Source organism: Syngnathus acus, chromosome 14, assembly GCF_901709675.1.
Source record: "Syngnathus acus chromosome 14, fSynAcu1.2, whole genome shotgun sequence".
Lineage (NCBI taxonomy): Eukaryota > Metazoa > Chordata > Actinopteri > Syngnathiformes > Syngnathidae > Syngnathus > Syngnathus acus.
In genome coordinates, this window is record NC_051099.1 from 7039644 (window position 1) to 7065100 (window position 25457).

The 25457-nt window shown below is 40.9% G+C and overlaps 3 protein-coding genes across 4 annotated transcripts; 1 reads left to right on the top strand and 2 right to left on the bottom strand.

Moving 5' to 3' along the window:
- Positions 1 to 958: 958 nt before the first annotated feature.
- Positions 959 to 5437, top strand: sms (spermine synthase). The gene is made up of 11 exons (XM_037269551.1): positions 959 to 1122; positions 1958 to 2078; positions 2157 to 2244; positions 2417 to 2481; positions 2554 to 2729; positions 2819 to 2973; positions 3080 to 3169; positions 3307 to 3421; positions 3488 to 3567; positions 4113 to 4228; positions 4388 to 5437. Exons 1-11 carry the CDS (start codon positions 1077 to 1079, stop codon positions 4416 to 4418), a joined length of 1083 nt encoding a protein of 360 aa, XP_037125446.1. The 5' UTR covers positions 959 to 1076; the 3' UTR covers positions 4419 to 5437.
- Positions 5438 to 5784: 347 nt separating this feature from the next.
- On the bottom strand, positions 5785 to 14259 carry LOC119133571 (adhesion G-protein coupled receptor G2). The gene is made up of 29 exons (XM_037269550.1): positions 14027 to 14259; positions 13670 to 13728; positions 13136 to 13198; positions 12989 to 13059; positions 12491 to 12918; positions 12362 to 12383; positions 12245 to 12282; positions 11855 to 11985; positions 10800 to 10881; positions 10650 to 10687; positions 10446 to 10490; positions 10301 to 10368; positions 10183 to 10220; positions 10059 to 10098; positions 9947 to 9981; positions 9742 to 9869; positions 9528 to 9660; positions 9124 to 9456; positions 8789 to 8945; positions 8501 to 8665; positions 8285 to 8407; positions 8163 to 8208; positions 7973 to 8076; positions 7732 to 7856; positions 7283 to 7654; positions 6922 to 7205; positions 6662 to 6763; positions 6277 to 6405; positions 5785 to 6155 (listed from the first exon to the last, which is right to left on the bottom strand). Exons 1-29 carry the CDS (start codon positions 14077 to 14079, stop codon positions 6085 to 6087), a joined length of 3483 nt encoding a protein of 1160 aa, XP_037125445.1. The 5' UTR covers positions 14080 to 14259; the 3' UTR covers positions 5785 to 6084.
- A 738-nt stretch (positions 14260 to 14997) lies between these two features.
- On the bottom strand, positions 14998 to 21773 carry gabrr3a (gamma-aminobutyric acid type A receptor subunit rho3a). Of its 2 annotated transcripts, XM_037269295.1 has the most exons (10): positions 20771 to 21773; positions 20165 to 20244; positions 19229 to 19341; positions 18082 to 18149; positions 17784 to 18007; positions 16795 to 16877; positions 16209 to 16346; positions 15959 to 16111; positions 15664 to 15857; positions 14998 to 15536 (listed from the first exon to the last, which is right to left on the bottom strand). In XM_037269295.1, exons 3-10 carry the CDS (start codon positions 19323 to 19325, stop codon positions 15234 to 15236), a joined length of 1260 nt encoding a protein of 419 aa, XP_037125190.1. In that variant the 5' UTR covers positions 19326 to 19341; positions 20165 to 20244; positions 20771 to 21773; the 3' UTR covers positions 14998 to 15233. The 2 variants fall into 2 exon arrangements, with proteins under 2 accessions (XP_037125190.1, XP_037125189.1); XM_037269294.1 differs by lacking the exon at positions 20771 to 21773 and having other exon boundaries at positions 20165 to 20737.
- Positions 21774 to 25457: the final 3684 nt, after the last annotated feature.

A 25457-nucleotide genomic window follows, 5' to 3' on the forward strand; every position in this document is an offset into this window, starting at 1 on the left:
ACATCGAGTTCTCGCAGCACACAGAGGTGCACAATTCTGCCTCACTAGTAACTGCTGTAAAAGGACTTTACCATGCTCACAATGACAACCTGTGCCGTAAAAAAATGAGTTTTGTGCATAACCTTGTGTTATATAATAGTATCAAAGGTCACACATTTTAAATGGTATTAGTTGGAACTGTCATCTCCCATGCCCATGGATTGCTTACACCAGGGGTGTCAAACTCATTTTTTTTGTGGGCCGCATTGTAGTCATAGCTTCTTTCGGAGGGCCATTATGACATATGAAATGTATGAGCACCTCATATTATATACAGTAAAAGCAACAAAACAAACTGACAAATAACTCGTTTTCAAATCAGACGAGTAAAAACTGGTCAAATATTGAAAAAAAAAAAAAAAAAAGAGATTATTAAAAGTCAAGACAATTTGCAATTCTCGTAATGACACACGAATTTGATGCACAATTTGTCTTCACGGGCCACATAAAATGATGTGGCGGGCCGTATCTGGCCCCCGGGCCTTGAGTTTGACACCTGTGGCTTACACTGTTGTAGCCTTGTTGTCATCATCTATTTTGTGTATTCACACCATTTGTACATTAGGTTCAATGAAATCCTATTTTATGTATCCATACAAATTTTAAATTAAACTGATTAAAGGAAATATGTTACTTGTGTCAGTTGGAAGCAAAAGGCCACGTCATACCATAATAAACAACTCTTGTGCCATGCAATAATTATTGCCAAATCTATAGAAAATCTTGGGATGAGAAAAATAATGTCTCAGTGGCACTTAAATTCATTTACTCGAATATTACTAAGTGTTTAAGGACCCATACTGAAATCCATAATGCGACAAATCTATCTACAAACGAAGAGCGTACGATCGACTCGAGGAGGGGAATAGTTATCTTGCATCATGTCACCACTCTTTGGTCTGGGCGAATCGGAGCTGCACTCGGCTGCCTTCGTTCGGCCGATGTTGCAGAGCCCGGCCCTCCCCTCCGGCTCGGAACTTAAACGGACACACACCGCGTCTGCCTGCGCCAGGAATGGATAACGGCTGCCTTCAAACATGGCACTGCGACATTATACTCTCGACTTCAACCTCTCGACTGCAGGTAAGAAGGTCCTGGCCACCGCACTGTGATGGCGGTGGGCTGCATGCTAAGCTAGCTAGCTAGCTTCCATAGACGATAACCTGCTGCGATGTCACTGCCCTTCAAAATGTTAAATCGATTTTGAATGAAACGCCGTCGACAAAATGCACGTGGCTGTGAAATTTGCAAATGCTAGGCATTGGGTTGTAATGTTTGGTAGAAGACTTTAAAAGACATTTTCTTTTTTGTTTCTGCGTCATTTTTGGAGGGTCAGGTTTGTTAAACGCTATCCATGGATTATTTCAGCATTCTATCAATGAATACGATGTCAGCGCCATCTTGCGGTCATGTGGAAGAATGCGCAGTGATGCCGGAAAGGAGTGGAAATTAGTCATTGTCGTGTGCTAATTTGATCCGATATAAATAGCAGTTAAACCTATAATGTAACGATGGCATTGACACATTATTCTTTTTAGAATAACCCTTTGAGTTTTAACAGGATAAGTAATAGCCCAAGTCCCTTTTAAACTACTACTCACAAAAACTGTCTGTCATGTAAGCAGGAAAGGTTCACTCGAGACTTAAAGGAATGGAAAGTGTGTGACGTGTGTGTCTGTGTGTTTATGCAAAGATTTTACCGCATGCTAGAGCGTTGGAACAGCTCAAACATGCAATATTTGTCACAGGTTTCTGTGACTGAACAGGATGGACCGGTACCCTTGTTGGCTGCAGTTATATTTGTGAATGGAATGGCACTTATTTTTTCTTGACTGTACCCAAATATTATATGATTGGCAGATGATGCAAAGGACAGACAAGATCTTTTTCAACACTGCACTCTCTTTCTCGTTCCCAGTTGACTCTGCATCAACAGTCCCAGGCCTCCTGTCCATATTCCACGAGCAGGAAATGACAGAGACCGTACATGAGACAGACGGACGCGGATACCTAGCCACCTTTGTCGGAAAGAACGGCAGGTCAATAGATTCCATTTAGCAAAACAAATGCCATTTTATTGATTTCTGTCCATTTATTTTCACCTCTTTACTCCACAGGCTTGTTATTCTGCGGGTGCACGCCCATGGATTGCTCACTATTGACCTGCAGTGTTATGAAGGCGATAACATTGTTCAACTAGACAATGTAGGTGTTAAAAACATACACATACAAAAGCAGTATGACCGATCCGACCAAGGAAATAGTTTTAAATTCTGCATTTAATATATTTCTGAAAAAAAAAATAGATACTATACAGATTATAGGTTACATGCAGAAAAAAGGTTTTGTTCACTTTATTCAATTTGTATTTTTTCAGCTTTTAAATACACTGGAGAAGAAACTCAAGGTTCTCTTGAATGGCAAGATAACACGAATTAAAAGGTAAGCCAAATCCGCCGCATCGCCTTGAGGCCGATTGTCGCATACGTGATGGTTCCGTGTCACCCTTAACAGGCTCCCGCCTCTCATCCGAGGAGCCAAAGTGGACCGGTACTGGCCCACCACCGACGGGAGGCTGGTCGAGTACGACATAGATCGCGTGTTGTACGACGAAGACTCGGAATACCAAAATATTAAAATATTGCACTCACAGCAGTTTGGCAACATGCTTGTCCTCAACGAAGATATCAGTAAGTGTGTATAGTCAGTCAGTCCCCTGACGGAATTGGACATTGTGCGCGTGGTACTGCAGCGTTTTGATCATGACTTTGCCGTCCAGACCTGGCGGAGAGCGACTTGCCCTACACCGAAGCCATCATGGGCAGCGGAAATGAGGACTACGCCGGCAAGGAGGTGCTGATTTTAGGAGGAGGTGATGGAGGCATCCTGGCTCAGGCTGTCAAACAGAAGCCAAAGATGATCACCATGGTGGAGATATCCGCAACTGCTGCATAATCTTTGTTCATCTTTGCTTATTTTGGGACTATTTTTGAATGTTTCCAGTGTGGTTAACATTTGTTCCTTGACAAAGCTCGATTACATTGATCGGAAGGTGATTGACGGGTGCAAAAAGTACATGAGGAAGACGTGTGGCAATGTGCTGGATAACTTGAAGGGGGACTGTTACCAAGTGAGTACTATTCAAGTGAAAACACATTTTCATTTTAATAGTGCACACAATCTAGCTTTGAACAAATGACACCACTGTTGCTCTAATCCGAAGCGTCAATATTGATATCACAGAAACTTGTCTGTCGTTTTTTCCAGATTCTCGTGGAGGACTGTGTGCCTGTGCTCAAGAAGTACGTCCGAGAGGGGAGAACGTTCGACTACATCATTAACGATCTGACCGCGGTTCCGATATCCACACAGCCAGAAGAAGGTTTGCCACTTAGGATCATAAATGTTGCCCGTTCATCCAATGTGAAAAGTGATGTTATCGTTGCAGACTCAACATGGGAGTTCCTTCGTCTCATTTTGGATCTGTCCATCAAAATCCTGCACCACAAGGGGAAATATTTTACCCAGGTGAACATCACGTTGTTCGTATTGTCTACTGCATCACGAAAGGCCCACTTGGAATAGCTTTTTATTGTTGTTGTTACCACATATAATTTGTCTTATCGAGATAATATAAAAATAGTCTCGCGTTTCTGCCATACTAACCAATCGATTACATAGAGGTCAAATTTTACAACATTTCCGAGCCTATTCATGGCAGCTTGAATCAGTTTTCGGCTGTTTTGCTTCACCCAATGCTTATCGTACATCAATAGAAGGATAGATCAAACGCAGAGCCTTAAAAAGTACGACATTTGGATTTTCCAAGATGACTTTAATGGGCCTTAAAACGACGGTTGATTCCGCTTTTCAAGGAAAAGCTATCTTTGTAAAGTCTTTCTAATTCATGGTTTCCATTTTGGTATAACTGAGATCGGAAGAAGCGGAAGTCAACATCAGTCTCTGCTCAGCTGTGCTCGGGGCCACCCTATTCAAGATGTTCTTGTGTGAATGAGACTTCAAGTGGATGGAAGTGGCCTTAAAATAAGGGGACAATCCGTCTCTGTCAACAGGGCAACAGTGCAAATCTGACAGAGGCTTTGAGTCAGTATGAGGAGCAGCTGGGAAGACTCTCCTGTCCTGTGGACTTTTCCAAAAAAGTGGTTTGCGTGCCCTCTTACATGGAACTGTATCCTTCCACAACAGTATGCAAGTGCTTATGAGACCAAACAAGCGTGTTGTTCTAATCAGATGTCTGCACAATAAGTCGATTCTGCAAACCAAATCGTAATGACTTAACTGTTTGTTTTGTTGAGTTCAAAGTAGTTCTTCCTTACCTGCGCATCAGTTGGGTTTTCTACACCGTGTGGAAGAAGTGACCCCGCCCCCCTCCAGCTGCTGGACCGTCAACAGGCTTTTGTCTCTGCTGTATTGCTTGCTGGATAGTATTCAGAGTGAGCATGAACACTCTTAGTGTCAGAGATGGACTATTACGCAACACCCACAATGAAAAGTCATCTTCAACACACGTGGTGATTGTGGTCAGTCACTTTGGGCCCAAACACTCCAGTGGTCTGCTGACTCTGAACACATCTTGGGGCTTAGTGTTTTTTTTTTTGTTTTTTGTTTTTTTTTGGTTAGGGTTTTATTTTGCTATGAAGTTGTGAGTTAATAATAAGCACTCTTCTGAAGGCTCTTTAGAGATTTGAACTGTCAGCCGATACACTGATGTTACTGATAGAGAGCAATTGCTCTCGTTTGTTGTCGTGTCCCCTTAAGAAGTGGAGATCAGCTACTGAATTGCTTTTAAGCTGTTTCTTGTTACAATGATTGTCATTATTTTTTTTTCCCAGGCTGATTACAATGTCCAAAGGGGGGGGGTCCATCACTTTCATCTTTGTGCTATTTTATGTTAAGTAGTTATTTTTTTCTTTTTCTTTTTTTTTTTCCTTCCTCAATATTGGTTACTTCTGATATTACAAAGTGTTTAGCACTGACACGTACCAGCCACAACAGTAAGACTACTTAGACTTTAAATTAAGTTTGCAATGGTGTAGAACTGGACTGCACCATAGTGGAAGATGTTTTGAATTATTTGTATCCGTTATGTAACTAAACAACATAATCAGAATATCAGGTTTCAGTATTCTGCTACGAAGAAACAAATTGTATTGGATCTCAATAGATTATGCAGGTGGCCATAGTGTTGTGGCCAGTCAGTGTATATCTGATATGCGTGAAGGACGGTGAATGTAGCTTGCGCAGCACGTTTACAAGCGACCCTGTGGGACACGGTGGCATTTATTTATTCCCTCGCTCCCATAAATAAGATTGTTTCACAATGTTTTTTTATTTTGATTTGTGACCTTTAGAAATAAAGTGGTTTTGTTTGATGGACCATTTTTCTCCCAGAACCATTTTTCTGTGTGAAATAGAATGAAAGAAGCCCTTTGTATTTTAAAAGCACGTGAAGCTTACGTCTTACCGTATGGTCATTTTAGAAGTAACATTTTTTTGGGGAAATATGCCTAAAAGCCATGGGTGTTGTTGGGCAAGACATTTCCTCAGGCACTACAGATGAAAAATAGTCCCTTGGCTAATTCTGGTGCATCCACAGAAATGTTCATTGATGTACACTGTCCCTAACAAATAAAATATAACATATATGTGAAGCCCATTTGCCTTCACACAATAATAAAGTAAATCAATAATGTGTGAAGTGTTACAAACTAGCAAAAAAGGCTATTGTAAAAATAATCAAATTATTTATTTATTATTTAAAACAGACATCTCCAAAGTCCTGCACAACATGAGAAAAACATGGACACAAAAGGACTAAATCAAATTAAGAGTAAATAAATAAGTAAAACCATGACAAAACAAATATCAATAAATTAAGACACAAGTACCACACAACTCACACGGTGTTAAAAGCCAGGGAATAAAAGTGGGCCGTAAGGCGTGACTTAAAACAATCCACAGTGGGGGTAGTTCAGTATAAATAATGCAAAGAAGATGAATGCAATGGTTTCTGTGCTACCTATTTCATTCGTTAAGGATAACGTCCACGCTAGGTTCCTCGTCAATGGTGATGATTCTGTCATCCAAGGGATTTCCTGAAACAAAACATCTCTGTCATTACATTACATAACTCTTAACCCGAACACTCTCAACCCCAACCTTAAACCTTGGCTTAACAAATAAATCCATTTCCACTAAGAGGGAGAGACTGCTGACCTATGCCATGAATCTGCTCTGAGTTACGACTGAGGAAAGACGTCGAGCTGGACGAGGTGTTGGACCGCGATGATGGTCTGGTTACTGAAGCTCTCTTCATTATCTTCTGGGTTGCTGTGCGACTCCTTTCTGTAAAAGGGGCAAAACACGGCAATCTTAGCTATTATGAGCTTCTCATCTCATCACCAACCTAAAATTCGGTGAAAAGAATTACCGTAATTTTCGGACTATAAGTCGCACCGGAGTATAAGTCGCACCAGCCATAAAATGCCCAAAAAAGTGAAAAAAACCATATATATGTATATAAATCGCTCCTGAGTATAAGTCGCACCCCCACCCAAACTATGAAAAAAAACCGCGACTTATAGTCCGAAAATTACGGTACCTGAGTTCTCAGCCATCCTCATTTTTCCGAAACAAAGGTATGTCTGCCACTGTCTCCTGACCGTTTCCTTCACCGCACAATGGAACACAAATATGTATAAACCTGCAAACAAGGATGCATGTATTGTAAAGATTTTTTTTTAGTTTAACTGTAAAAAAACAATTTTTAATAAAAAAAAAAAAAACAGTTAGATTCTAATTCATTTGTTATCTTAACTAAATGGAGAGTCTTAGTTTTGAGGGCGAAGAGCCGAGTCTCACCTTGGAAGGCGTTACAGATGGCAAAGAGGTACATGAACGGCAGGTTGACAGGCCCCCAGGCGAAAAAGGCGAAGCCCCAGCTGAGGCCGAGCAGGATGGTTAAGCCCACCACACTGCGCACGTCCTGTCCCGTGGTGCGGTGCTGCGAGTTGTGCGGGTTCTGCTTCTTCATCTTTTGCAGCTGGACCAGCACCACCACCAAAATGATGAAGTTGAACAAGAAGATGACGCAGAAGTAGCCCACCACTGCCACGTAGAATGCGATGTCATTTTTTAGCCAGCAGCTGCGGGAGACATTAGAAGTGGGTTTTTTTGCGAGTGATGCATTGTGGGATATATCATACACGTGTAAAAGACTCACAAGTCATCACTTGTGCCGTCAGAAAACCTCCCGTAGGACACCAGTCCGTAGTTGTCCTTGTCGACGGCTATGACAATAATGACCACAATGACGGGAGCGCCCCAGCCCGCCAGCGAGAACCAGAGGATGTAGCGCGGGACGTGCGTGTTGAAAACCTTGACGAGGCCGAGGTACAGGTGCACCCCCTCCAGGCCCATCCAGGTGAAGGCTGCCAGCAGGAAGTAGTGGAGGAACCAGGCGGTGGAGATGCAGAGGCCCGCGGCGTCTGGGTAGAGGGCCAGCCAAGCATCCACCAGGAAGACCAGGTTGAGCAACAGCAGAGCCACGCACAGCTGGATCAGGATTTTGGAGGGGATGTCCTTGCGTAGTTTGCTGCAATGGTTTCCACACAACACTGATCGACCAGTCGCCTATTTGACTTGAGCCGCATCTGCCAGCCCAATACTCACCCGAAGGCTAAGTACGTGAGGAGCGTCAAGGACAAGAAGATGGCAGAGATCCCACAACCAATATATGTGATGAAGCTCAAAACGGTGGCGTTTACTCGACTGGTTAGAGGCTGCCTGGCGAGGTCCTGGACGTGGAAAGTATGTCCCCCATGGGACATAAAATTAGGTACACACTCAATGAAGTGGATGAAGACGCAGCTCGTTCCGGTAAAATGCACAACAAGGTCCGACTAAAGCTTACCAGCAGGATCGAGAAACTGGTGAGATGGTTGCAGCCGCAAACTGTCACGTCGTCTGTGCTGTTGCGGACGGTACAGCCGTTTGTGTTCCAGCCACCGGATTGGCCTGCCAGAAAAAAAAAAAATACATTTGTACATTTATTCATTCATACAATTTAATTGTTCTAATGGATTTATGAAAAGAAAACTTACCATTTAATGCAAAGTCCCAGAAGACGCATGTAGCCACATAATTAGCCTGTAGGGCAAAATATGAAATTTAACCAGGTCATCTGTTAAGAGTGAGCACTACAAAATAAAAAACTAAGACTCACAGGAATGGACTCCAGGTTCCTGAGACTAATCACAATTTCCTCCTCGAGTCCGGTGACTGTCAAGTTTGCCAAACTCGCTCCCAGAATCCCACTGTTAAGTCGTCGTGTTCCTAAAGAGCTGTCCTGCATGGACAATTTGCGACAGTCAATATAAACGTCACTTAAATTAATTTAGAAGTTTCCTTGCACTCCTATCAATGTACTTGTGTGTGTGACCTGAAATAGGGTGCTTTTCTGGTAAAAGTTGAAGTGGACTCTGGAGGCCATCTGCTGCTCCTCCGAGGTGAGGTTCTGTGTGAGTGAGGGAGGCAGCGTGATGGAGCCTTGAGGGATGGACGAGTTGTTCCTCTCACTCCTTTGAAACCTGCGATCCGCTCGGACCTTAAATAACACATCTAGTAAATAGGCTTCATATGTACAGCAATTATTCTTCTGGTATAAAATGTGTTTGACATTCTCTAATTTTGTCTCACAGCTCTTCCGAAAGCTAGTACATTGCCATACCTGTGCGTTGTTCGGATCAGAGATGGAGAAGAGCACTTGTTGAAAATCATTTCCATCCACCGCTTTGACAGACAGAGCTAAAGCTGGCGACAAGAGAGTCTCCGTTGCTTCTTCAAGCACCAATTTGAGGCCCACTGTATCAACGAGCCCTATAATTCTGATGAAGACAAAAATAGTTTATATTTGGTAAAATAGAATACAAACAGATGCTCAGCCAAAATGGAAGCCCCCCCTGGTGGACGCAATGTGTAACTACATAAACAAAATACAACAATGACTAAACAATGGCATATTTTTATAATATATTAAAATAATAAATTATTATAATAATTAACCTGTCAGAGGAGCTAGCCAGTGTTTCAGCGGAGGCGTCCAGCAGGTTACTGACGATGTAGATGGTTATGTTAGCCAGAGCCACGCTGATATTAGGCCCCGACAACAGATCCTCCAACTGGGACACAAGCTGCTCCACCTGACTGGAGTTAAGTCTGGACACATTAGCGGTCAGCTCAAGAAGAGCGTTGGCTCGGCTCTCATTAGATGAGACGGTGGTGACATCCGGGGATGATGCCGTATTACTGGAGACGGTCACATTGGGGCCAGCTGTGCTCGACACAATTGGAACACACTGCTCCTTTAACGGCACCACCATGTTTTTTCCTGGTTGACTTGACCAAAACAAAAACAGACAGATTTAGATCATGAACATTTGACAAGCTTAATAAAGCGGTTAACAGACCAGTTCTGAGTGGTGAGTAGAAAGGGAGAGCCTTCCTCTGCCGGACAAACATCTGCATGCTGATAGGTGGTGTTCGTCCATGTGAACTGAGAATCCAACAAATTGTCACTAAATTTTGGATGGCCACAGATAGCTGGAAGAGTCAAAGAGATTTTTGTGGATTACAGTCTTTGAAATCATGCTGACATTGTTTACGTAGTTCCACACTGCTGACCTGCTCTGGTCGTTCGTCCGTCAAACGTTATATTTTTCTCAGATTGAAACACAGTCGTTATGGCTGCGGACACGTTACAGACGGGAACCGCTTCGGCCAGGTGTAAAAACACATTGCAACTTTGAGAGCTAAAGGTCACAAAGGTCACATGTAAAAGTCAATCTGTCTTTTGGTAGAGTTGATGTGACGATTTCACGAGACTCACTTTGTTCCGGCTGGACTACATTCCACAGTGGCATTCTGAGTGAGGAAAAAATAGCTTAGTTATTCTCCAGAATATTAAAAAAAAAATGTATTTATGTAAAATGGCAGTTTACCTTGTATTCAGAAGCAATTGTGGGAAAAGAGCATGACTCACTACCAAAAAAAAAAAAGTCCAAAGATTATGCGGTCCTCAAAGTGAACAACAACAGCAGATTTATTACATTTTGAAAATTTTACTTTGTTGTGGGAGAGCAACTCTGGTTCAGCTGTGTCATCTGTTCAAACAAAAAGTTTATAGTCTCAAAAACAACCAAAATACATGCTTTCTTCTTGTACACAAACTTTGTGAGCTTACCAGTAACAGAACATAGGAGCCGTTCATTTCAGGGTCTTGTATTGAAATTTCAAAAGTGTAATATGCATCTGGAAAAAAAAACAGAACTGAGCTGAAAAGTTTTAAATAATCATCTGGTAGTTAGCTGATCAAATTGAAAACATACCAGTTGCATTGCAGAAAGCTGCGCAGCTGCAGTTTTTATTCTTTTCTGCAAAGGTTGATGTGACAACAATGATAACACTCTTAACTTCTTTACTAATCATTGTTTGGATAACGTTTGCTTTTTAATAGTGCGCTTTTTTTTTAGCAATCAGAAGACTTGAAATGTGGACCAACAAATTCTTATCATCAACACATTGGTGCTCACCTGGACCACATGGAGCTGCGCCAAACGCTGAATCGTCACTGTCAAATCAAATTGACAAGATTCATGTTTCATGTGCACAAATAAATAGTGCTCTTATAAACCAAGAGGAGAAAAAAGGGAAAATCCTAAGGCTTAAAATGAACATCTTACCATTTGGAATTGTTTGATTCTTTTTCATAAATACAGATATTTTCATCCATGTGATCACTGTTGCAGTTTTCATTTGGGGGACCTAATAAAGAGGACAAGCAAAGGTTAGGTAAAGCTAGGGTTAGGGTTTCAAAGTAGGGTTTAAAGCTAGGGTTATGGTTTCAAAGTAGGGTTCATACTAAAGTTAGGGTTTCAAACTAGGGTTTAAAGCTAGGGTTAGGGTTTTCAAAGTAGTGTTTGTACTAGAGTTAGGGTTTCAAAGTAGGGTTTAAAGCTAGGGTCAGGGTTTCAAACTAGGGTTTCAAGCTAGGGTTAGGGTTTCAAAGTAGGGTTTAAAGCTAGGGTTAGGGTTTCAAAGTAGGGTTTTATACTAGAGTTAGGGTTTCAAAGTAGGGTTTAAAGCTAGGGTCAGGGTTTCAAACTAGGGTTTAAAGCTAGGGTTAGGGTTTCAAACTAGGGTTTAAAGCTAGGGTTAGGGTTTCAAAGTAGGGTTTTATACTAGAGTTAGGGTTTCAAAGTAGGGTTTAAAGCTAGGGTCAGGGTTTCAAACTAGGGTTTCAAGCTAGGGTTAGGGTTTCAAAGTAGGGTTTAAAGCTAGGGTTAGGGTTTCAAAGTAGGGTTTTATACTAGAGTTAGGGTTTCAAAGTAGGGTTTAAAGCTAGGGTCAGGGTTTCAAACTAGGGTTTAAAGCTAGGGTTAGGGTTTCAAACTAGGGTTTAAAGCTAGGGTTAGGGTTTCAAAGTAGGGTTTTATACTAGAGTTAGGGTTTCAAAGTAGGGTTTAAAGCTAGGGTCAGGGTTTCAAACTAGGGTTTCAAGCTAGGGTTAGGGTTTCAAAGTAGGGTTTAAAGCTAGGGTTAGGGTTTCAAAGTAGGGTTTCATACCTTACCCTTGCTTGAAACCCTAGTTTGAAACCCTAACCCTTGCTTTAAACCCATGTTTGAAACCCTAACCCTAGCTTTAAACCCTACTTCGAAACCCTAACTCTCCTATGAAACCCTGCTTTGAAACCCTAACCCCGTTAAAACAACAACAAGGACATATCGGAGCACTCACTCTGACGATTGGCTCTTTTTCCCGTTGCGTGGATTTGGGAGGAATTTTGATTGGCTGTGCAGATTGTTTTCAGGATGCAACACGGCGACACGTTCTGCCTCAGCGCCAGAATCGCCAAGCAGTTGGTCTTTCTGATCAATACAAAGATATTTCATTGGTTTACTCTTATACTCGCTGGACACTTCATTAGGAACACTAACTATAGAATAATCTAAGGAGATCCGGTACAAGAGCTCTGAAAGGGAAGAATTTTGAATACCACTCTTAGTAACTGAACTCATTCAGTGCCATTGACGGTTATAGACGTCAAAGATATTAACTGGCTCAGCAGTGAATGAGTTAATTTTTCATTTTCTCTCTGGTGTATATTTTTGTGCAGCTCAACCACACCTTATTTTGGTCTTCTCTGCACACGAAACTTCAAGTCCCTGTTAAAAATCAATCAATGTGACAAATCAATGACATGATGGATAAAATGACAATACATTAGAGAGTGATCTTACATACCTGAAATATGCCACTTGATTTACTGGAAAAGAATAATAAATATGATGAGCAAATTAGTTTTTGTTTTCTTGCATGGGAAAGACAAATATCAATGAAATAAAATAAAAAATAAAGAAAAGGATGACATACCTGCTAAGGACGGCTGTTCGAATAAAACGTGCATTTTTTGAGTTGGGAATTGTTTTTTCCACCTTTTTGCCTGCGTTATTGGTCGCGTTCTTAGCTGCAGTGTTATTGGGACGTTCTGCAGTATTATTAGCTCCAGTTTTGTTGGGGTTTTGAAACATAATAGTTGTAGTCGTGCCAAACGTTTGTAGTGCTGTTGCTGTTTCAGAGTTTTGAAATGTAGTCGTTGCAGTATTTGTGTTTTGAAATGCCAGCGTCGTGTTGTCACTTGGTAACGTGCTCGCTGTGATTGCAATGTTGCTTTGAGTCCCATTTGTTGTCCCGAGTGAAGAGTTTGCAGATGTCTGTTGCACCAGAAGTGGGAAAGTTGTCGTGTATTCAGCGTGCGAAGACACACAGCTCCCCAAAGTGTTTTGGAACACCTCCTGGAACTGGGAAGCAAAACGTAAAAAGTCATGTTCACATTTGATTTCTTTGTGAGACATCAGATTCCAAACATACCCAGGATGTAATTTCTGATTCATTCTTTGCAGGCCCCGTCACATCAATAGCGATATCCAATAAGTAGTACACTGCAGTGAGAGAGGACAAATTTGTATTTATTTATTTTTTATTTCAGATCATTTGTTTTCACAGAAAGTTTGTTACCTGAAGTCTGAGCGCTTGTCACATGAGGTGGTGATGTGGAGGTCTCATTACAGGAAGAAAGACCTAATGAGGAAACACAAGCACATTATTTGTCAAGCATTAAATGTGACTTCAATTTAGGAGGTTCCACTAAAACACATTTGTTATTCTTCTTCCTATCGTCTAATTTCCCACGTTTGTACGATGTAAGTGTTATCATTGCAAAATCGCACAGACAGTTTTCTGACTGGAAAAACGGGATTCCTAAAAATATTAGAACGGAATATTTGAATGTGTGAATAACATGACAAGTGATGGATGACGTCAGGTATGTGGCCCGCTGCTTAAAAATAGAATTGCAGGATTACAAAGGAGCATTCAGCCATGATACATTACAATGAGAACACAATATACATGTTATTTCTGGAATATTATATTTTTGTTTTGTTACATAATCGTGTATTCATCAGAGTGGCTCTAAAAGACATTTTTATCATTTTGACTAAACTTGTTATTCAACATAGAGATATTTATTTTAGGTAATAGTGTTTTTACCTGTGAATAGAAGGAGCAGGTGGACGACCTTTGTAAAATGTGAACTTGGCTTTTTCACTCTGAAACAAATACAATATTATATACATAAAAAAAAATTAATATGCTGCTCAACAACCAAGAACACACGCAATAGAGAATTGTCATCATTCTATTTGAGTTAATGAAAATTTGGAGAATTATTATTATTTATTTAGTTTTTACTCTGACAATCGGACACACACTTGACCAGCGACTCATTTTGTTAGACCATGACCACCACAAATTCAGCTAAAATAATTTCTTAATGTGTAAAAGAAAGTTTTGACTGAAAAATTGGAGGTACAAGTGCGAGTCTTTAAAAAAAATAAAGCATATTACCTGATGAAGTTTATATCTTCATTTATCCAAAAGGATCCTGTGGAAGATTTCATGATGTTATCCACTTTACGAAGATCATAGCTCCCTCAAGGACATTTCTGAACCTGTGAAAAAAAAAATTCCCAAGTCACTTTATTATAATGCCAAGGGCTTTTGTTGTTAGCAGGTTCACGTCAAGTCTGTAACACTGGCTGTCAGTGACACGCCCCCGCCGACTGTTGACTTCACAAACATGGCAGCAACACTAATGTGTTTTTATTCCATACCCAGGAAAAGAAAGTTAAATTCACTTGAGGTGTAAGATCATTTAAAAAAATAAATCACTTTATGCTACATTTTTCTCTATTGTTTGAGTTTCCGTATTATTTGAGTTTCCGGGCGTGTCTTTGCTGAGTAGCCCTGCCAGTATATTTCAAAAGGAAGATGTGACACATGCTCATTTCCAGGGCAACAAAACATAAATAAAACAGAGGCATGAGATGTCTTGCGTAATAAGTGTAGTTTGTGCGCCTGTTTTTCATGACTGTCAACAGCAAACAACACCTATCTACCTTGAGTAACATATTAAAGATTGACATTTAATAAGATAGGAGAATGTAAAAAAAATATATTTAATATAACCAAGTTTTGGTGAAAATTATAAATTAAAGCAATAAAAATTACAGTACTCTTGACAATGCAAAATTACAATGTGGTCCGAATTAAAGAATGATTCCTGTTTTCTTATAACACATTAAAAAACACGCACGTGCAATTACCGTGCATTGACCTTAGTAACTGCAGATGAATGTTCCAAATGCTTAAAAAATCCAGTATTTTAATTAATTTGAAAAATCGAAGACTTTAACATCACCTACCACAAATCAGCTTTCATGCATATATGACAATCCCTGCTCATCAATCTAGATTGAAGTAAATGGTGATCTTCGAATTCGAAGGACGAAAAACAACATAATACTACAAAAGACACATTGACAACACTACATGTTTATTTATTTTTTAACAGATATTAGACAATAAATATGCCTTTTACTCCGTAGCAATACAATACAATCCCAAGTGTGAAATAATCATCTGATACAAAGGCTCTGTAAAGCAAGAAAAGACAATTTTACAACAGACAGAGTCACTGTATTTAAATCTTTTTGGAATGTGTGATGAGAATCTTAAAAAAAAAAGTTTCATATTTTTCTGCAAGGAAAGTATGCTATGCATACAAACTCCAGTAAATGATATTGAAGAGCAGGTAGGCCAGAGGGAATAAAACTCTGGAGTAGGAGTCAATCATGTAGCTGTTGCTCATTATAAAACTGAGATTGTGTTTTAAAGGGTTCCTGCGGCGTAGCCTGGTGCCCTCTGTGGGAGCCGACACGGTGGAGTTTCGTGACTGTGTGTTCCTCTCCGTGTTTGGTGTGCTGGAAGCCTCGGGGAAAGAAGTCAGGTCAATATCGTTGTCATGGAAACAGCCGTCAAAAGCCATTGCCTGTGTGGCGTCGTAGGACGCTGGGATCTGTATGGGCATGGTGAAGAGAGGCAGGATTAAGTTTCTAGATCATGTCGTTGATCCAGATGGTGCAATAATGATGTCAAACAAGTTGCATGAGACTCGTGGAAATAAAAGCAGGAGCGTTGGCGACCTGTGCCCTCTTCAGCTTCTTCATCTCCTCAACTGTGGTGAAATAGTTGACGGCCGCGTACTCGATGACGGAAAGAAAGACAAAGAGGAAGCTGGACCACAAGTAGATGTCCACTGCTTTCACGTAAGACACCTGAGGCATTGAGGAGGACACTCCGGTGATGATGGTGGACATGGTCAACACGGTGGTGATGCCTGCATGCAAGGAGCATAACACCACACAACAAACCTTAAAACCTGGAGGAAAAAAAACACACTATTATATCAAAGCTAGAAATTATTTTCATTTGTCGTACCCAAGGAGACACGGGCGGGCACGGCCCTCCTGTCAATCCAAAAAGACACCCAGGACAACATCACCATCAGCATGGTGGGAAAATACGTCTGCAGCATGAAGAAGAAGATGTGCCTCCTGAGAAGGAAATTAATGTAGAGACGATTGTACCAACCTGAAACACACACACACAAAAACGGACACAGAATGTGACAGTTTAAACTGACTCGCTATCTTGACCTATTTTTTTTTTTTTTTTTAATTACACATACCAGTACTGCTGTAGAAGGCAAGCCCAAAGGAAGGCTGGAAGTCTTCAACAAAAAACTGAGAGAGCACAATCTCATCAGTCCTTAATGAATCGTTCCCATTTTTCCAATAGAGCATGAGGTCGTTCTCATTGTAAGCATCTTCAAGAAATGTGAGAAAGAAGAAAAAGCTGGAGGATGAATTGAACACATTGCCTCGCTTGGATTCCATTCTCAAAGGAAAGGAAAATAGTGGATGCAAATAGTTGAGATAAGGAGACATGTTTTATTTAGGCATTGACAATTGACAAAGATTAGCAAGATTTTCTAAAAAAGCAGATAGATGGATAAATGTGTTCTGTAGTTTATAGCTGGAGGGAAATCCCTGCTCTGTCTGCACTTAGATCAAGTGCAACAACAAAGAATGCAAGGGAAATATAATCCTCTGTAAACCAGTCATTAATGGAAAACTATAAAATGGACGCTGGCTGACCTGATTTAACAAAGCAAGAATAAAAATAAATGAGCTAGCGAAACAAAACAAGACTAGAGCAATAATAAACAACCGAATGCAAAAGTTTATTAGAGCTTGGCAATGTTTGATACTCACAGCTTTCCAGCTCTAGAGAGCAGTTTTGCGTGTCCAGAGGGAAGCTGCTGAAGTCCATTGAGCAAAGTGCCGTCACAGTTATCCTAAAACAAAGCTCACAGTTAAAAAAAAAAGAAACACACACACATACACATGAACATCACCATCGCAACTGCGTTGGAAAATAAAACAGAATGTACAGTGATGGACTGCACTGTAATAAACACCAGCAACTCCAAAGAGTCGCCTTTCTAGTTTATTCCCATCAAGCAAAAGTATAAACTGAATAGAATAGAAACGTATGGAATGAAGCATACTTTTATTTTGAATTTATGCTAATTATGAGCACTTTTAAGACAGCAGCTGTCACACATCCAATAAACTGAGCCAAGTCGTGACCACAAACACACCATTGTTGAGTTATTTGGAATAAGACTTCCGAGAATAACCTTGGCAAATGAGCCACTTGCTGCTTCACGATGTCTAAAGACAAAGACATGACTGTTGAGGACACGTAGCAGCATGTTCTGTTTTTTTGTTCCTTGCTGATTGGCAAGGAGAAATTTTACAGCAAGGCCATATTAAATATCAGAAAGCTTTAAAAGGCAACCAAAAAAATGGAATCCAAACAACCAACAGCTGCATTACATTCGATTCTTAAATACGTATTGCTATTCACAGCACACAATCTGCTGGGGCAGTCTGTGGTGCCATATTGCCAACACGAGCCACTGAAATGGATATGATGAATGCGCAAAGCTGGTTGACAGACAATAATACACTCCTGTTAATTGCTTCCATATTTAGTTTGACCATTTTGATAGTACTCTATTGCAATTATTGATTATTATTGATTATCATTTTATCATTTTATCATTTTATCATTTTATCATTTATTATTTAATTATTTAATTATTTAATATTTATTTATATGTATTTTTTTATTAGTATTATTTTTTTACTTTATTATTGTGTGTGTGCAATTATTTTTATTTTTTTTTATTTTTTACCGGACACTGTAGAGGATGTTGCCATCAGGAAAAACCCTCAGCATGATATTCTCCATGGTTGTGTCATGGATGAAAGAGCGCTTGGAGTGGACGAAGAACACGTCAGGTACCCAGATCTTCTTCACGAGACGTGCGTCGAAGGTTCGACTCTTGTTGTTGCTGGAGGGGAAGGCCAGTCGGTCGTCCTGCCAGTAATGCCTCAGGTACAGAGTCATGGTGAAGTCCTGAGCACAGTTCCAGTCGAAAGAAGACATTGATTGAAATGCATCAGGAACAGTTGGCAAAGCTTCATACATACCATGTTTACTTCACTTATGCTGTCAACGCTCTCGACTTGGACGTCAATGCCAACGGGGATGGCGGAACCTGGCACAAAGGGTCAAAAGTCAACATACATCAGTGTGCAGCAGCAGCAGGGTAACACGTTGTCATGATGAGGCCATTCTCCATGTTTTGGCCATCTGTACATCCACCACAGATTACGTATATGCCACCATGCGCCTGGTAGAGAAGGTGTAATCCACACTATAGCGACATAGAGGCTAGCGACAACATGTTAGATAATCGGGGCTCAGAAGCTCAGAGGAGTTATATCAGCGCTTGTCACACTGTAAAGACGGTAGGACAGTCTTGACTGAACATGCTGATCAAATCATCAATTGAAAAAAAAAGGTCTAGAAAATATAACGTTTACTTTATCAAATAATCATATTGTTTACTTACATACGGCAAGCTCCATATATCATCTTTGAATCATTTCAAGCTGACAAGCAGCGATGTTGTACTATTACATAAATACAAGACCTTAACCTTACCTCATTGTTTCATAACCCAAAAATGAAAATGTATGAGGTGAACTATAAAAATCCTGTCCTATCACTACCATTACCTAATGACGATAAGCACGCAAAAGCATCACTCCTCAATTACAAAAGTGAAAAGAGGGATTATGACAGGCCAACTGTATGCTTGGTTTTCCACATAATTATCATAAAATGACTAAAAAGTCAAGTGTATGACATCACGAGTGAAAACAGCAACTAGACTGAAGATAAACCACACACTGTCTAGACAACCCAAATAGCCCTTGTATTCATAGAAAATACAAAAAAAAACATTATTGACATGTATTTTGTGACACATGTTCCATCTTGGGGCCATTTGACACAAATGTATTCTGCACACATTGTACACTGTTGTTACAGCTGTTATTTGAGATTTGATCTCCTCGTAACATCAGGCCTCCCCCAATGAGGTGCGCGTTCGAGATTATTTTATCTGTACTACTGTCTGTAGCCGTTGTTTCTCACAGATTATCTAGGTCATCAAAGGCTTTTGGAGGAGGCGTAATAGCAAAGACAGCACAGTAACCTACATTGGTATTTTACCAGGTTGCCCAGGGGAAATGCAAAGATAGATATAGAGTGACAGTCTGCGGGCCTTACCTCCGAAGCCCGGCCGCATTGCAAAGTCGTGGTCCTCGATTCGAAGCAGCTGTTCTGATTTAATTAGCAAAGACTTTGTGCTGTCGAGCTTTTTCATCTTGAGATCCACTCGTCTAAGATGCAAAAGAGGACAAACAGCAGCTGAGGTCAACAGAAAAGCTCAAATTGTCTTTATCTTTCATTGAACTGACATCTGGTGGAGCGTTCAACACTGCTTGGAGTTGAGCTGTGTGTGATTAAAAGAGAGCTTTTGATCTAATAGCAACAGTTCCTGGTGTACTGGAAGTTCTTCAAACGTGTTTTCGACAGACTTGCTTCTCGTGTTAGAGGGAATCAAACAAACTTCATTGGCAACAAGACACAAAGATGTCAAGATAGATTGTGAATTGACTGCCCTGACTTAATTTAAGCCTCAGGTGTCAACAATGGGGTCCAAATTAACGCTAAATTCATGGTAGAACATGACTGGAATGTTAACTTTCATGAGTAATATTTCATTTCTGTTTTGCCATGTGGGGTCATTTTACCTGATGATTTGCACTACTCACATTAAGAAACAAAATGTAACCATATTCCAAACACACTATAGACAATCAACTATATATCAAATGTCTCCATGAGGGAAATATAGTATTTAAGTAAGCAAAGTAACACATGCAGTGATTATTAATTTAAAGTAATAAAAAAGGTACAAAAAATCAATTAATCGACAACTAATTGTTTAATTTAAAATTGGCCAAATCCTCTCAATAGTAGTAACAGAATTAGTCATTTGTTAATAATTTTCAATAAAGGGAATAAAATTAAAAACTGATTTTTGTATCTGATTCATTAATTAAGCTAAAAAGGTAACGATAACCCTAACCCTCGTAAACATCTAAACAACAGACAGAGGTCATCAAGGTGTATAAAGCACAAAAAGACACTTTGGCTCACCCGCCATGTTTTTGTTTGTTGACGTCTCCGAGTTCGAGCTCCTTGTGTCTCCTCTTGCTGGAGAAGTGGTTGCTGTTGAGCTGCGTGACAGGCCACAAGCAGGCAAAGCACATGAGTCGTAAGGCCAGGAGAACCACTCTCATGGTGAAACTGGTGCTGGATCCCGCCAGCGTCTTCCCCCGCCCACCGACGGACGCCTCAGTCCCCGTCCCCTACTGGCACGTCCATGTCCTGGCAGCACTCATTTCGCTGGAGCTCGCACATGCCCAGTAGTCGGTGCACTCTCATCTGCTGCAAAGGCGGTGGTGTGCATGAAACCGAATAGTCCCCTGATTGAGCTTGCTGGTCAAATGTGCCATCTTTTGACAGAACATGCTTGCTGTTGACCCCAAACAGTCTCCACCCTCTAAAACCAAATATCAATTTATTCCAATCATGACAAAGGAATACCATTAATTCCTCCCTAATCTTCTTATCTGTGGTTGGTGAAATCTTTCGGTAACCTACAAACTGGAGGCAGCCGAGGGCGGGGTGGGCGCGGGGATAATACAACCGGCGGTTTCATCATCATTCTGAAGAGATAAAAATAAAAAACATGTAGCCTACTTTTACACACAATGGGATCTTCCCTCTGTCGGTCGGGGTGGTTGGCAATGAATGATCCCACGCAGAGGGCACATGTCAGCATATGTTTAGTCCACCTCTGCAAACCTCGCACTTGCGTGACTCAGCCTGAATTCTCCAAAAAAAAAAAAAAAAATCCTACTCTAACATTTGGGGTTTATCAAAAGCACTTTAAATGGTGGCAGGTGTATACTGACCCCATCCCACATGTTTGAATATGATTGGTCAATTCGGATCACAGGGTGTGCACACTTTTGCAACCACATTATTTTAGTTATAAATATGTCCCCTCTCAAAAAAATATTAAAATTGTTTTACAGAGGAAAGGTCACATTATTATGTTCTGAAATGATTCCATGTGGTCTCATTATTGTAATCGCAAAAACATTTGAACAGGGGTGTGTAGACTTTTTGGATAAACTGCAGAGTTCATTTTGAATACTTTATGTATTTGTTGTGACGTTTTATTATATCGTAAGTTGACTTGATTTGTTTGGTTTGAATTCACTGAACTTGAATTGATGTTCAAAGTTGCTGATATGATCTCGCGTTACACTGTGCAAGTATGTAAATTAATGGGAACTCATTTGGAAGGCAGAGGTGTTGCGTGATGGAGCATTCACATAGTTAAACATTCACCTGCTTAGTTAATTAGTCTGTGTTTCATTCGTGTTGCCGAGGATGTAAAGTAGAATCGCGTTGATGCGACTCAATGCACACCAGCCAGCGATTGTTCTCACACAACCATCCAGATCACTTCAAGATATGGCAGGAACAGGACCTATATTGCTGACGCTCATTCTCATTGGAGGATTTTTCATCATCATCTCAGAAGGTAATTGGCTATAACTCAGATTGATAATGAGCAAAAATATTTTCAATAGATGTCCAATGTCTATTTGTCCAACGATTCAGACTGAATCCATTTCTGATTCTAGTGCTGTAATTCTGTAAATCACACTCGTGTACTTCCAGAGACCAATGTCTACTGCATCATCCAAGAAGACTGCCTCTTGCCCTGCAACTTTCGACCCCCAGGCACCGTGGTGATCCACTGGTATAAGCAGCAAATTCCAGTACACAGTTACTACTACAACAAGGACCAGTTTGGACTTCAAAACAAACACTTCAGCGGGAGGACATGTCTATTCAATGCTCACATCCCGAATGGGAATGCGTCTCTCCTCCTAAGAAGGGTCAAAGTTCAGGACAGAGGCCGGTACAAGTGTTACACGAGCACAAGGAAGGGGAACCAGGAAGTCTTTGTAAACCTGGAAGTGAAGGGTCAGTAAAGATTTGTATTCCTTCATTCTGTCGAGCATCTAATGGAAGAGCATTTCATTGGTCTACCGGTCACTGTACATCACTTGCATTGATTGCTCACGGCTGACCACAATTTGGAGAGAAAAAAAAATAACTGATTGTGGATTGGATTTACCGAGGTGCTAGTGTAGTGTAAAGTGAATAGCTCCCTCTGCTGGAGATTTGCCTTACCGCTGGAAAAAAAAAGACCCAGCGTCAAATCCTTTCTGGAAATAGATGAAAATATAAAGTTAAGAACAATCTATATTATAGTTCATCCAATAAAAAAAGTGTTTTGTTTAAATTAGGGCTGCTTTTATGGACCTTTTGTTGGCGCTGATACAGAAAAAAGTCTTCCTCAACTGTCATATCAAATCATATATTTGTCCAAAATGTCTTTGTAAATCTCAAACTTAAATGCTCATCCTCTTCTCCTGAAGCACCCATCCAGTCAGTCGTCATGGAGTTAAGAACCGAGATGGTCACGTGCTCCTCCAACAACATCTACCCCATCCCCCAGGTGATGTGGGCTACAGATCCCCCGTCAGCAGAAGAGGTGTTGGAAAATGTCACCACTAAAACCACAGAGCACAAGGGACTCTTCAACGTGCAAAGCACGCTCATGATTCAGGGGAACGTCTCGGATTACATCTTCTTCTGTTCATTTGTATCGGCGGACAAGAGCCAAGTGTGGACCGCCTCGAGGAAGAATCAAGGTGGGTCGCTGGATGACAATGACAACAAACGGCAATGTGACGTCTAATGTCTTCCAGTGATGACGCAGGAAGAAGGGCACACACTGTGCATCCCCTGCGTTGTGCCACACAGTCTTCAAAACCTCTCCCTCATCTGGAGCTTCATCTCCTCCGGCGACCCCGTCGTGATCCTGCGCTATGACAGCAGACACGACCACACCTTCAACTTATGGGAAGGCCGAGCCCAACTGGATCAGGAGCGGCTTCCGCTGGGAAACGGATCCCTTCTGCTTGGCAAGCCCGACAGCGACGAGCACTCCGGGACGTACACGTGCACCATCTCGGGCCCGCAGAGTCGATTCATTGTTCTAACCAAAGTCAATATTACCGTTGCGGCGATAAGTGAGTGATAACGGCTTTAATTGAACCCAGAAAGACAAAACAAATATTACAAAACAAAGTTGCTCAACAGGTTTGAATGAGCAGACTATGCCGAGGTCAAGATGGAGCACGGCGGCGTCTGCAGCTTTTGTCTTGTTTACCGTCATTTTAGCTATCCCACGGTGCCTAAGGCACAGAGGTACGTGACAAATCGCAAATTATACATCAAAGTTCTGTAATGGGACACGTGATCAATACACCCACTAGAAATGACACTGCCTATTTATCCAGAAGAAAACTTCAGTCCTTCATTTTGCCTCATAATCTGTTCAATGTTTGATGTGGTTAAAGTCAAACGCCCAAAACGTGTCAAATTCAATTTTCTGGGATGGAAGCAATCTGGAACAGAAAACTTACCGAAACTCTTCTCACAAATTTGGAAACATGAAATTGTTCCAAAATGTCTTGCCAACATGAAGAAGCAAAATAAGTGTCTTGCCCAATGCCAGTAAAGACTGTTGCTATGGTAACAAGCGTTACATCACAGAAAACCTTCCATCCATTCATTTTCAGAATTCAGAATTAATATGCGGACGGTGGTCAATATCTGTCTGTGTTAACTGGCTCATATTTCTCCCAACAGGTGCCCAGTCAGCATCACACAGACACAACGGTGGAGGACTCATTGAGTTCGGGCTGCATAAAGCTCCAAACATCACAGCTTTACAAATACTAAAGCAGCATGGCGTTGACTGCAACATATTACCAGTACAACCCGGAAGGCTGAATGGATTTCCAGGCATAAACGCAGCACAGAATCACCAAGGCGGCGATGGTTCAGTAGGCGATAAGCCTGAAGACGACATAGAAAAAACAGACAATGGAGAAAATGATCATCTGCAGTCCAGCAATCAAGACCTGGTCAAGTTTGAGCCTGAGAACTTTAAAGCAGAACTAAATGTGGCAAACCTGGAATGAACATTTCTACCAATCAATTATTATAGAGGCAGTCTATGTGTGTCAGAAAAGTTCCAGGACTAAAACCAAACAACAGACTGGGAACATGCATTCAATCAAATGTGTGTGGAGATATTCAATGCTATTAACAGGACTTTTTTTTCCTTTTCCACTAGACTTACTTTTTTTTTTCTTCGTTGGCGTCTGCCCAGAATTTTAAATGACTGCGCATATGGTTAGATTTAAATCTTTCCCCGAGACTGTCTGGAGGTGTAACGTTCCGATGATTGGTGGAAAACACATCTGTGCAAGCAAGGGAGTGACATTTTTAAATGAGAGTTATTTTATTGCCCTGGAATAAAAAACAAAACAAAAGACGGAAAGAATGCGTCTTTGTGTGTGTGTGCGTGTTTTCATTTAAAATAATTTTTACTATGAATTCACACCTAATCAAGAGGATCTAAAATTAGACAAAAGGTCTAAACCACAACAATAGTTTTAAAACGGCATTTCAATAAGTGCCACATGCAGTGGACACAAATGTGGAGCATTGTGTCATGAAAATGGCATCAAGTCCCACTTAAGGGGTCAATGACCCTGTCATGACCAGGAGGGCCTTAAAACCTGCAAAGGATGCAGCTGGGTACTTTAGAAAAAAAAAATAAAATCAAAGTTGTGCAAGTTCACAATGTTTTCTGAAAATTAGTATCTCCCTCCCGGAATGCGTCACCAGCAACTCACCAATTTATGTGTATGCGAATTTACGACAGAGATCCAAGGTCTGTCTGGAAGCAATCATCTTGTCCAGGCTCTCTAAAAGCCCCCTTCCCCATGATGTCATCAAAGCTGTAGTTCCGGGAGAATTGGGGGATTTTTCTTATGTAAGGTTTTCTCAAACTGGATCTTTTTCCTTGACAGTTAGAAAAAGAATTGTTGCTAAGAAGTATTTTTTTTGTATCTTACAGATAAAAGCAAATGTGTTTATTTTCTCCATGTTGCAGTACACAAGTATATTTTATAGTTGGACGAGTGTGGGGGGGGGGGGGAGTTTTTCTGGGCAGCCCCTGCCTGCACATACCGGGGGGAAAACAAAAACAATCCGACATATTTTGATACCCAAATACGTACTCTGGCTTGGTCTTGTTTGTGGAGAGTATTTCCCACCTCTTGCAACTACAGTACAGCATTTCTTGAAGAAGAAAAAAAAGTAACCTACTGAATTGATTTCAGCAATTCTCACATAGCTGATGTCCTCTGCAATAACTTGAGCCACCTTAGAGGGCGGCAGCAACAGCATTGCCAGATGCCGCAAAGTAACATTGAGGCTGCAACTC

Excerpts from the sequence above, each read along its gene's own strand:
- sms (XM_037269551.1), top strand. The coding sequence starts at position 1,077 with ATGGCACTGCGACATTATACTCTCGACTTCAACCTCTCGACTGCAG. Across the intron at positions 1,123-1,957 it reads CTTCAACCTCTCGACTGCAG|TTGACTCTGCATCAACAGTC; the intron begins GTAAGAAGGTCC and ends TCTCGTTCCCAG. Across the intron at positions 2,079-2,156 it reads TTTGTCGGAAAGAACGGCAG|GCTTGTTATTCTGCGGGTGC; the intron begins GTCAATAGATTC and ends TTTACTCCACAG.
- LOC119133571 (XM_037269550.1), bottom strand. The coding sequence starts at position 14,079 with ATGAAATCTTCCACAGGATCCTTTTGGATAAATGAAGATATAAACTTC. Across the intron at positions 13,199-13,669 it reads CCTGCTCCTTCTATTCACAG|GTCTTTCTTCCTGTAATGAG; the intron begins GTAAAAACACTA and ends TTTCCTCATTAG. Across the intron at positions 12,283-12,361 it reads AATCAAGTGGCATATTTCAG|GGACTTGAAGTTTCGTGTGC; the intron begins GTATGTAAGATC and ends GATTTTTAACAG.
- gabrr3a (XM_037269294.1), bottom strand. The coding sequence starts at position 20,307 with ATGAGAGTGGTTCTCCTGGCCTTACGACTCATGTGCTTTGCCTGCTTG. Across the intron at positions 18,008-18,081 it reads GCATAAGTGAAGTAAACATG|GACTTCACCATGACTCTGTA; the intron begins GTATGTATGAAG and ends AACTGTGCTCAG. Across the intron at positions 15,537-15,663 it reads AGAAGCTGAAGAGGGCACAG|ATCCCAGCGTCCTACGACGC; the intron begins GTCGCCAACGCT and ends ATGCCCATACAG.